Source organism: Diadema antillarum, unplaced genomic scaffold (assembly GCF_040938485.1).
Source record: "Diadema antillarum isolate AM-2024a unplaced genomic scaffold, OU_Dant_1.0 scf00000097, whole genome shotgun sequence".
NCBI classification, from domain to species: Eukaryota; Metazoa; Echinodermata; class Echinoidea; order Diadematoida; family Diadematidae; genus Diadema; species Diadema antillarum.
Genome location: NW_027270986.1, coordinates 532,798 through 545,679, shown reverse-complemented (window position 1 = coordinate 545,679; position 12,882 = coordinate 532,798). Strand labels below are relative to the sequence as shown.

At 38.8% G+C, this 12,882-nt stretch overlaps 1 protein-coding gene across 1 annotated transcript; it reads right to left on the bottom strand.

Moving 5' to 3' along the window:
- Window positions 1–7,371: 7,371 nt before the first annotated feature.
- LOC139718585 (uncharacterized) lies at window positions 7,372–12,251 on the bottom strand (the record flags this gene model as incomplete). The annotated part of the gene is made up of 5 exons (XM_071630051.1): window positions 7,372–7,634; window positions 8,133–8,282; window positions 9,137–9,730; window positions 10,511–10,664; window positions 11,973–12,251. Coding segments are annotated over 5 exons (1,440 nt in total), but the record flags the coding sequence as incomplete, so codon positions are not given.
- Window positions 12,252–12,882: the final 631 nt, after the last annotated feature.

Below are 12,882 nucleotides of genomic sequence, written 5' to 3'. Positions count from 1 at the left end.
GTATGTTATCCAATCCGAATCGAGAATTATCGTTTACGAGTCAAAATGGCCGCCCCCTGTGAGCCTGTCGACGCGTCTACGTCGTCTGCTCTGCCGAAACTTTTAAGATGCGTTATTATGCATGTAACATCGATGAAGTTTGAAAATTTCACGGCTATGACAAACCTAAGATAGACGAAACCTATTTTGTGTGCCAAAGAGTGGATCAAATTGAGTGGGAGAGACCGTGAAATCGCAGACCAGAACGAAGTGATTCACCTGCTCGGGGGACTGACTCAACTGCAACCTGCTACGTAGCCGTAGGATAATTTACAGGTTAGTTTACGTGCGTACAGTCGTAGCAGTCGACACTGCAGTGCAGTCTCTCTCATGTCAATGTTATATGCGTAATGTCAGTTAATGACCATGATGACTACATACAAGTACAACGTTAGCTATGTTATGAACGTTGCTTGTGTATGTTATAATGGGCGCTAATGCAGTAGCTTAGCCGTTAGCGTGTCTGTTACATTTTAGATAAGAATTTCACCTTGGCATGGCATAGCGCCGTTATAATGTAGCCTTAACCGTTAGATGTAATTTTACATGTTGTTCTATGTACAGCCCAGGTTAGAATGATGTGGCTGATTGGTGATACTGTTTTGTAAAAATCTTGACACACAGGACTGGATTGAAAAAGGTCTAAACTGCATGTAAATTTATATTTTCATAATCATGGCCATGAGGTATTAATATTAAAAATCCATCCTGTTTCTCTCACCCCGAAATTGGCGAATCCCCCCTCAAAACACACATTTGGCATCTCATTAAATTGACTTATTAATATTTGATATAAATAGGTCTAAAAAACCAACAATGACAATAACATAATTTCAACAATTAAACTCCCTAAAACATATGATTACCATTATGTTGTGCCAAACTATAAAGCAGTGGGTGGTGGCGATAGTGAAAGGCCAAGGATTACTAGTATTAATGATGATAAGGCAGTTGTATTCATAATTATAATCGATATTGCATGTGATCAGGTGCTGAAAGCTGTAGATGTAATTTAAAATCAGTAATTGCACTGCAAGTACAAGTTGAAGTAGTTGATGATGACAATGATCATGAGGTGTTAATGATTACCTGGCATAGTACTAGGGCCTATTGGTAATTACAAGATTCAAATATTGGCAGTCAATAGTCTACCGTACATTTAATGATATTGAGTGTAATGTTCAACCCCTCCCTCTAGCGTTTAGCCTTTTTCCCCCCTAACAAAATCCAACGGCTAATCATTGCTGTTCATTTCTCCATTGTATTAAATAGGATTCCATGAAACGTGCTACAAGAGGTTTATAGATAGCAAACGCCTGAATCTCGCTAGGAAACGAAAGCTGAAGGAGGAGCCTGGTCCGTCAGCAGGAGCATCTGTTTCCTCCCCTAAGACGCTCACATCAAGATCAAGATTTTCTTCTGGAAGCTCTTCAGGTTCTGCTGTGTTGCCTGTAAAATGCATCATTTGCAACAGAGTCAACCTGCTCATTTACTTGCCAAGGGAAATAGGTTAATATGATTGATATTGAAGCATGAAAACATTGTCATGTTACTATAAGTTGTCCTTGATAAAATGGAGCAATATATATACACCACTGAAACATTCACACACATACACAAAGAACTTCAGTGCAAAGTTCAGAAACAACAGAATGTACTGTATATGCACCAATGCTTTGGTCAATGTGATTGATATTCAAGAATTGACATCTTACCAAAGTTGTGCATGATAAAATGTCTTTGTAATACAGATTGCTTCCTGTATTTTGAATGCCAATGTTTATGCAACATGTTTTGACTCCTTGCCTCAGTAAGTGATTGTTTGCCCTTTAGCAAACATTTCTGCCCACTACATGTATTATGATTTGATTAGGGTTGAATTATTCTAAGAACAAAGATGTTTTCCTAAGTGTGTTTTTTTTTTTCATAAAACTGAATGACTACAATTAAAATTTGTTTCTCCCACTCTGGGAAAAAAATGTAAATATTATCAATACTGAAACAGAATGTTCATGTAGAAAGGTCAGTACAATGTAGGTGTGAGTACAAAATCAGTTTGCTAAAACTAATACACACCAGCCAAATGAAAATTGTGCATAAGTGGAGTCAGGTTTGCACTGATCCTCTGATATTGGAAGTTAATTGCAATGTTATCATAATTTTTAATGCCAAACCTGTTTTATTCTCTCCGAGATTTTCAGGTACACACTGCCTCCAATACAGAGTCCAACAGTTTTCACTCATGAATGGGTAAACTATAATTTTGCCTTTATTTTATATATTGGCATTTTTCAAAACTTTTACACCCTTTCAAGGATATTTGGACCATGGAATGTTCCAGGAAATTTATTAAAACTAGAAAATTTGACTGATTATCATTTTGAGCTATCTTACATGAAAGGAGGTAGTGTCCCACCATGTTGTAACCTAATAATAGCAATGAAAACTTCAGGAAATTTTATGAAGATTAAATTTTCTAAAGTACTGTATAATATTTCATGAACAACGTGATTGCTATGTGATCTAAGTATATTAAAGCTTCTTAAGAAGAAGAAGAAGAAGAAAAGAAAAACATGTTTACTGATAAACAATATGATCTGTTTAATAGTAATGTCTCATGTGTGTAAATGAGTTTGTATGTGTGCGTGTGAGTGTATATGATATGTCAGCGTTTTTTATGCACCTGTGTATGTGTAATGCACTGATCAATGCATGTATTATATCAGTGTGTGTGTTCATGTTTATGATAATCTTTTTTATGATGCTGATGTGATTAATGGCCAAGGCATGAAGAATAATATTTTAATACACTTGGGTATATTGAATCTTCATAACTATGTGTGTGCGTATGTGTGTGTGCATGTGAGGGTGTGTGTGTGTGTGTGTACAATAAGATTCTCCCACATGCACGCGGACACACACAAACAAACGCACTGAATTTTTTTCTTTTTTTTTTTGCCTTGAATGATTAGTCATTTGATTAATAACATGTCTTTGAACAGAATATAAGGCATTTGCCTTGACCTCTGACGGTCAGTCAGTGCTCTCTCTCTTCAATGTTCTCGAACCACTTTGCTCTTGTCTTCCTTTGCATAGCCAGCATCAGGAAAAGCTGAAACATGAGATATAATGCAACTATTAAACCAAAACTTCACTTTTTTTCTAGGTATATGGCTAAAAGCAGTGCTTTACAAATGTGTATATGTACACGTATTTCAGCTTAGAAACACTATGGGAACTATACTGCGGCTAGCAGCCCCATACGCATAACTGCGGCCAGCAGCCCCATACGCATAGCGTCATGGGGCTGTGAACTGTAGCATACAGGATCATGACGGAAGTTTTATCGCGGACAAATATCAACTTAAATCGGGAAAAAATCTTCAATTTGAAGACTTATCAATAAATTTGAAGTATTGATAACAGAGTTCGTGCAAGGTTTGCTTCTGCAAATAGTTCTTTTCTGTTCAAATTGATGACTAAATGTGACTCGGTCGAGAGGAAACTGGGAGAACTACACTGAATTGACTGCCAGCGCATGCACACACAGACATCTAATATCCAGTCAATGGATTCGAAATTTGTGCGCAGTGATGTGTGCGCCTGCGCTGACCGTCAATTCAGCGTAGTTCTCCCAGTTTCCTCTCGACCGAGTCACATTTAGTCATCAATTTGAACAGAAAGGAACTATTTGCAGAAGCAAACCTTGCACGAACGCTGTTACTAATACTTCAAATTTATTAATAAGTCTTCAAATTGAAGATTTTTTCCCGATTTTAAGTTGATATTTGTCCGCGATAAAACTTCCGTCATGATCCTGTATGCTACAGTTCACAGCCCCATTACGATATGTGTATTTGGCTGCTGGTCGCAGTTTATAAAATATGGATTTTCGCAAAAACTACAGGATATTTCGAGGAGAACTTTTTACAGTATATTTAGGATGTACAAAACATCACATTTCCGCATTCAGAAAGTAGTGCCAGTGTTGCTGGAACGAAACCCATTTTCTAAGCCTCTTTTTCAGCTTCACCCCATGGCCTAATACATGTAACTACAAGATCGCACGAGTTATGTACACATAACAATTATGATAGTGCTGCTGTATCAGAATACTAACAGGTCCTACAATAATGATCAAGTGTACAAAGTCTGCTGTGTGAGAATACAGTTACACATGACTGCCTTTAATACTTAATACATAATAGTCTGGGTGCCAAAGGCTGAACCTTGTTTTACCGTCCACCCAATGTTTTTTGATGGTTTTACCCTATTTCGGGGGTGCTGAATCCGAATCTGGATGATGCAACTATTGCATCCTTGAGGGTTTTGAGATATTCAAGATGGCCGCCAAAATGGCCGCCAAAACCGGAAATTCCCATATATTTCCTTCTAAATGGTGAGAAATTGAAAACAATTGATGATTTTACCCTATTTCGAGGGTGCTGAATCCAAATCTGTATAGTGCAACTCTTGCATCGTTGAGGATTTTGAGATATTCAAGATGGCCGCCAAAATGGCCGCCAAGACCGGAAATTCTCATGTAATTCCTTCTAAATGGTGAGAAATTGAAAACAAATGATGGTTTTACCCTATTTCGAGTGTGCTGAATCCAAATCTGGATGATCCAACTCTTGCATCCTTGAGGATTTTGAGATATTTAAGAGTTTATTTGATGACAACTCTTTGCTGGAATGACTATTGTCATGGTAACGACAAGAATCCAGCTTCCTGATTGGCTGTTTGCTTTGGAAAGTTGTCATTCCAGCAAGAGTTGTCATCCTAACATCTTTTATGAAATGGGGCCCTGATCATGCACCTATAGAAGTCACATGGAGTAGAAAATCATGGGAAGTCAACAAAATAACGCGCGCGAACACACACACGCACAGACACACGCACATATTATATCAAGAAGTATATAAGTCCACCATAAGATAGAGCAGAATAAAACCTTTCCAGTGATACCTCACTTGTAGAATCACAAGGAATATTCTTGAAATTATGATTAAAAATACTTACATGATTATATCCGTTAATTTCTTAGTAGAGCCTATACTGTACTTTCGTCGTTTTTTCAACAGCTTATTCGCAAAACACAAACACAAAACGGATTGTTGATATTGGTAAAAAGAATTTCAAGCTTCTCATTCCGCTCTTAACCTCAAAACGTATGCAACAAAAACCATGCAACTCAACGGTTGTGTGTTGACCAGTGTCTGCAGCATGGCGGACCACCTAAGTGACACAACAACAACAACAAAAGAATGAATAGGACAAAGGTTGAAAATAGAAAGAGCGAGGGAGACAAACGGATAAAAGAAAAGACGGAAAATGGCGAATACGTCTTTTTTATTGTGGGGTTTACAATGGCATGGAATAATGAATTGCTCATACCAATACATTAAGTGGAAATTCTTGCAGTCCCGTTAATATTTTTTGGTGTCTTGAATGACATGAAAGTACGCACGGGAACACTAAATACAGGAATTTTCACGTATGACGGCGAGATATTGATGATTGGCTAATTGGTATCGCCCTCATACAGAATGATTTTGCAGAATACAATTCATCTAAATATGTAATGTACACTACCATTGATCATTTTGATTATTTTGGAAATGGGTAACGTATCTGGACAAAAAGAGAAATGCAATCATAATTGACTACTTTGCAAAACACGAAATCCCCCCGTGTACGAAATGCATCCCGAAACTCGGACAGCTCCGTCCATTGTGGACTATTGATGAGGCACACGATCGTCATCTTCCGCTCGACACCCGTCCAATCATGGATGCACTTGAGCTGAAGGAAATATCTGACAACCATTCATTCATTCATTCATTCATTCATACATTTGTTTATCCATTTCCAACAGAAATAATATTTTTTTTTCAGAAATCGATTACATAAATATCATCATAATACAAAATAAAGGATAAGTGTACAAAATATTATAAGTTTACGGAAATGCTGCTGGAAATGGGGAGGAATGCTAAAAAGCAGTGCTTGTAGGGTGCATTCCCCCCACAAGTAATACAACAAATTATGATTGATTGACTGATATACATTAAAAGTGGCTAAAAAGAAGCTAAGACATGGAGACCTATAACTAACCTAACTAACCAGAAACAAACACCCTCAACAAATCCCTACACCGTGATATCATTCGCAAAGTGGACACTCTGTACTTGGCTGTTTTTCCTCTCGCACGAGGCTCGAATTCGCACGTGTTTCATAAATCCCGATAACACGCATGTCCCGGTATACTTTGATGATACAATACACCACTAACCACATACTATATTCCATGAGACTCCTTGCCCTTTCACATTCGGCAGATATAACATAGGAAATTAAGAGCACTTAATAAATATATCAAAATGAGGTTTTATACAACATTAATTGAAAGCTGAATAACAAAAAGAGCATTCCTTCACCCTCCCACTTCGCATATTACTTCATAAAAAAGTGAAAACAATATTTGAAGGTTAAAAATCATGGCCGTAGGTTGACCGTAGGATGACCGTCTTGAGACTACTCGAAATGTCGTCTACATATTATGATATCCTTGATCTATAGTTGTCGATGACAATAGAGAAGGAATTAAGAAGAGACCAAAACAACTACAAAATTATTTTGGCTGTAACAAGTCATAAAATGTACATATTATTTTGCATAGTTACCGTGAAAGTGTATTATGGTTGATTTGAGAGCACTCTCAAGTGATTATCATACAGGCTAAACGAGAGGTAAGACCACCGAGCCAATAAGCCGTTTATTATTTTCTGTGTCACAATTTGTTATCGATCACTTTGCAGTCTTTAACTTGGGGGAATATTATCATGAAATATTATTAACTGTTGGGAGACGATAGGCATGCATGTACGCACAGAACAGACGATAATTACCTCAAAGAGATTCTACTCATCTGAAAGGGCGCGAAGTAGTCCATCAAGAAATAGATAAAAATTAGCCATTTCCTTTATTGCAACGCATATCTAATGCAAACCATAATACACAAAAAGGACAATGACAATTTCAGATAAGGAGAACCGGGGCAAGGGGACTCCTGCTTTGTATTCTTCTCGAGTTTTCACCTCCCTGAGCAGAATGAATATGACGACAATATCAAGGTTACACTTGGAAACGATTACTCGGTACGATAATCTTATAAACATACACTTTGGGTGTGGTAAGTGAACAACTATCACTGACCTTGTCGTGCATTTATACACTCTCATTAAAAAACAAACAAACAATCCGTATTGTTCATTATCTCTCGCTTATATGGCTGCCAGATTTTACCAGATCATCGTTTCTAGTCCCAGACTATAAATTGCTCTTTGGAGTTTGTTTCGGGTCCACTTCCTTGTACTTGACTTTGAAGAATTCCGCGGGCAAGTCATGGTCCCATGAGCCTTTGCCAATCATCAGCGCCCCCATGCGACCAACCTCGTCAGCAACCATGGCCCCCGAGCCATTACCCCCTACGACAACCCCTAGGGTGGGCGTTACCATGTCGCAGTAATAACGGTCCGTAGGTGTGCGCGTGATGACACAGGTCGCGGCTGTTACAGACTTCGGTGTGAAATCTGGAATATAAATCAACAGCTTAAAAAAACCCCTGATGTTATTCGTTTACTTATTTACGTACAATTTGAACAGGCAGTTTGCCTCTTTGTTATTCATACACGTGTCATGCGTGTTTACTTTGTATATAGTCATCTATTCATCAGTAATTATTCAATAATACAATATGTTGCTTTATAAGTAGATTAATGAACAAAGTCATATCTAAAATCTTTAGTGTTTGTTTTGTTAAAAAATGACCGAGGGTGAAACAGAGGTACGAAGATCTATATTTCATAACGGAATTAAAAACATGAAGATCTTTCCCGAAACTAACATTAAATCAATCAGAGTAATTTATGAGGAAACGCTGCATTCACGGTTGTCGATTAAAGTAACAGAAAACTGCAGTGTTCTTTTTTCTACCATCTCACCCTTAAATTCCCCCCCCCCCCCCCGCAAAGAAAAACAAAAGACATGGCTGTATAATTATGATGGGAAAAAGGGATAAAAATGTTCACCTGTTAGTAATCCGTAGATGCTTGTAGTTAGGAACTCTATATCAGCTTGGGGGATTTTCTCTCTTTGACGATACCATGATATGACGTCATCATACGTAGGCAAAGGGCGATTCAGGTAGAATCCGTGACCAACTTTGATGTACACCTTGCCTGGATTGATATAAAATCATGAAAGTCAGCAAATCGACCAATATTGTATACATCGGGGTAATTGCATACTGTATCGACGTAAGGTAGTCGGTTTGTGTATGGAGACTCAGCAATAACTATCCGTACATATCCCAATGTATCCGATGGCTTTAAACTGAATTAAGAAAGCGAAGTAACTAGTATGTGGCCCTTCTGAACAGGTTACATCATGATTACGACACAGTAAGCCATGAAACAAACTCTAACAAAGAATTGGTAAAGCACGAACGAAGGTAAAAAAAAAGATCACTTAAATAGGTTTCATATCCACACAAAGGGATCCGACATAAAGTCTATACACAGCACATTTCAACGGCTATAATCATACACATGCGTTCTCTTGATTGACATTTTAACTTAAGAAATAAGTTACTTAATTCTGCATGATCTTTCCTAACTCAAATTTTTACAGAAAAGCAATTAATACGAGACAATAAGGACAAGGCTGTACAAGGTAACCTTGCAGTTGTAAGTTGTAAAATTTGCAGATGTAAAATAATATTCCAAGTTTTATCCAGAAAAGATTCTTACGAGTCTCACTCCATTGTTTCTGTGGAAGCACTCTGTAAAGCGAATAAGTTGAAAAATGACCGGTAGGTTTGTACACGTCGGATAAAAGGAGGGGAAAGACAATATATGACATCGTGAGCTCACACGTATTATGAAAAGAAAGTTGTATCATAATATATTATCATAACAATAGTTCTCTGCACAAAAAAAAAACTGAAGAAAAGCTGGATTGAAGTTGTGGAAAATAACAAAAAAGCAACAATACCAAGCACATCCAAGCAAGGAAAAATAGAGAGATTGTATACCATCCGGATATCGTATAGGAGGAAAGAAGTAAATGTTCCGTTGGTCCTGCATGTCGTCAAATTCGCGCACTGTGCAAGGAATTCCTTCGAGGCGCGCAATGTCCACGTCAGACACTTCCAGAAAGACAACCCTCTCCGTTACCAAGGTGATATCAACCTCGACGCCAGGAGGGAGCAGGCGTCCAAAGTTAGTGAACGCGCCAGTGCATAACAGAACGCGACGTGCGTGAATTTTTCTTCCACCACTTGTGACAACCTGCATGTACCGACCACCTTCCCGCTGATCGAAAACTTCCCTGACTTCGTTGACGACTTCGGTGATCACATCGCAGCCATTCCGTGCTGCGACGGCGTTGTTCGCGGCGATGTACTTGCGCGGATTCACGTAACCGGCATTCTCGCGTTCCAGGGCTGCTGCGTGAGTCGCGTCAGTTTTTGGTTGTTTGTCGTGTGAAGGACGGTTGAAGCGCGCGTAAAAACGCGAGATTCCTTCGGCGTCCAAAAAAGTCGCAGGTAGACCTAGGCGTTGGAATCTTGCTATCCGCTCTGCACTTGAGTATATCATACATCCATTTCGATGGAAGAATCGAATGCCTGGTAGAATGAAAGCAGGATAGAAAATAGCCAGTGAGATGTGCTTCTCTTAATTGCTCAAGACATCTTTTTGTCTTTTGTCTTTCTTTTTTATAAGAGCCAGGTGATATTGTGCTATTTAAACTGTGGTGCGATATAGGACTGCACATTTTGTACAACCACGTGTAAGTCCCTGCAAGTTTTCCGCATTGTTAAAACCATATGCTGAAAAGCGTGTTTGCCTGTCGATTTTCAAATTTCCCATTTATATTTCACCTTTATAGCACGTTGGGTATTCTTAAGGCTTGCATATCATCAATATGCAAATATTTTGTTTATCGAATCGATTGCTACCTTACCACTACTTTCCAAGTTTTCAGACAGCAAGTAAATACTAGTAATCACGAATGAAGGTAACCAAACAACAGCGTTAAGAATCAAAACAATACAGACCTACTAACAAACTTGCAATGGATAATTCGGAATGAATAGTCAATGAAGCTCAACTATTGCTTTATCAACAGATCGATGCAAAGTGTCAGATGATGTCCCACTCGAAGATGTTTTCAAACAGAGTAACGTTCCATACCTCATGTTGATAAGTTATCAACTGGTGGTCGATTTAAACACCAGTAGTCATGATCACCTACATTAAAGACAGTGACCATTCAACCTCGCGGGATCTCAATCTTGTACCGGATTGATCACACAAAAGTACGGTATATCACCACACAATATAAATTGAGTCAAGAATTTAAGAAATTAGGTCATATATTTGCTCATTTTGTCTTTTCTTTTTACCTGATTCATTCTCTAGCTGCCGCAGTCTACTGATCGATCGTTGAGCCAGGACCAGCCAGGTCTCGTGACGTATGCTCTCGCAGATGGTGCTCATGATTCGCCCCTCGTCGTAGTGGGCGCCAAACACCGAACGAGTCGAACCTTCCCGCCATTCCTACAGATCGTCAGTCAAATATTGCGATGTCGAAGTGGAAGGCCAAGGATAAGTCAATTGCATTGCCAATAGTAAAGTTTACAAATAAACATTTTGTCTACTGATTCATTTAATAAGCGCATATTTCCCTCGTAAATTATGATCAACCCTCAACTTTTCTGGCAATTAACTTCAAAATGTTTAGTCACTTTAAGTCATAAAATAGTCGACTTGGTACATTTTGGAGCAGTGCATTTTATGGCTCGTCAGGAAAAAAAGGAAGAATGAAAAAGCAAATGAACGCATACGCTTTCGCATTGATAAAGAAATTTTCATTTACATGTGCATAAATCATTTTAAGTATAACATTTACGTAAATACATACACACAAGCAGTTCATCACATGCACACATAAAATATACACACATGCATTAAACATAAAGAAAAACACATACACACACACACACGCACACATTCACACATACATACATTCATGCAACAAATTGCACGATCACTCAGTATACCCAACAACGCAATCACTCTCTAGCGGATTCCTCATTGGATTTCCTACCACTGTTTAAGACCATCGACTGACACCAAAGGGTGGCTGTAGGCCCTATATGCCTGCCCCCATTTTGGCCCAACTCTCCCCTCTTCCTACAACGAAGACAACTCTATACACGCATCGCAAGCTTGAACGGTTGGTACGGTGCCTTTGGACTTGGACTTTGTCCGGGTTTAACAGGTTTAATTCAGAAGTGGCGCGGAAATATAGCATGGAATATGTCCCTAATATTTCCTGATGGTAGCTTAGTACCCGTCTTTGCTCTGCAATAATTCTTTTGTTTATGTACGTAGTTGAAGTGATTAATCTGAAATGTCGTTTTGATGTCCCGAATCTGAAAAACAAAACAAAACAACAACACACAAAAAAAAAAAAACCAACAACAACAACAAAACACATTGGTACCTTTCTGTACAGATTTGGATAGATCATCGTTCATGTTGTTTCTTGCTAGAAGGATACAAGATTAATCAACACTCACTCACAACTTTAAAAGTTTTAACAACCGAACACCTCCTTTAGGCAGAGTGTCGTAGAAATAATGCATTCGGAGTGTCAATGCTCAGACGGGTCTGGATAACCCTTCTGTGATGTCAGGTCACATGACTTATCCAAATTTTAAACGGTCGTAATATTCACAAAATTCTCCAATTGGCCTAAAACCTTTCTTTTACATAATATTTGTTCCACTGCTCGCATTTCTTTTCTTTCCCGGGATGCAGGTCTCCGAAACCAAAATGACTGAAAAAAGAAGCCTAACTTGCGTTTAGAAGTATCACTGCAGGATATTCCCCTAGTTCCTGCACTGATCCTGTTAGTAATATGATCAGGACACACACGGTATTCTCTGAGGTCACCTGTTCTGTAGGTTCCGCGGGACCAACGAGGCAAGTCTTGACTCCCTCACGCGACGAGACCCAGCGAGCTGCGGCCGATCCCGTCATACCGGCCCCCACAACACAGACGTCGTACATCATGGCGTTCTTTCGATGTCCAGGCTGACAATAATTATGCTCTGCTACAGTTACAGCAGCATCAGCACAATGTCAATCATGCAACAGTCTTGTCTTTATAATATGTTTATCTAATGCTTCCTTTTATTTGACATGTAGCGATAACCCGGTAAACTGCGTAGCCACACACTGCCTTGCTTGCACCACTTGAACGTGAGCTCACAACCCATTTTAGACGGTCGTCACGCCTTGGCAATAACAGGGCAACAAACTTCATGCAGTACAGTCATTAGATAATGATTGTGCTATATGAAATTGATATATACATTATATATGATGTAAGATAATGCGTGCAAAGTCTACCGCATATGACAATACAGTTACAGCACGGGCTCCATTCAGGTGAGTCACAACTGCCTTGACACTTCGATACAATTAGACAGAGAGAGGGGGACACTCAGGCACATTGTGTAGACAATAATACACACATCAGGCTATTATCATCCCATCGAGATTACCTATGACTAAATTATTTTAGCCAAAGATACTCATGCTGAGATGATATAGTCTGATGGTGATACACCGGTATCCATATAACGTACATGCATATGGATATAACAGTGTTCTAACTGAGATTATCACATCATACGAGAGAAAACCAAAAGCGGGTATAAGTGCAAGTTCCAGATCGCAAGATTATAAAACTGCAGCGGGAACTTTA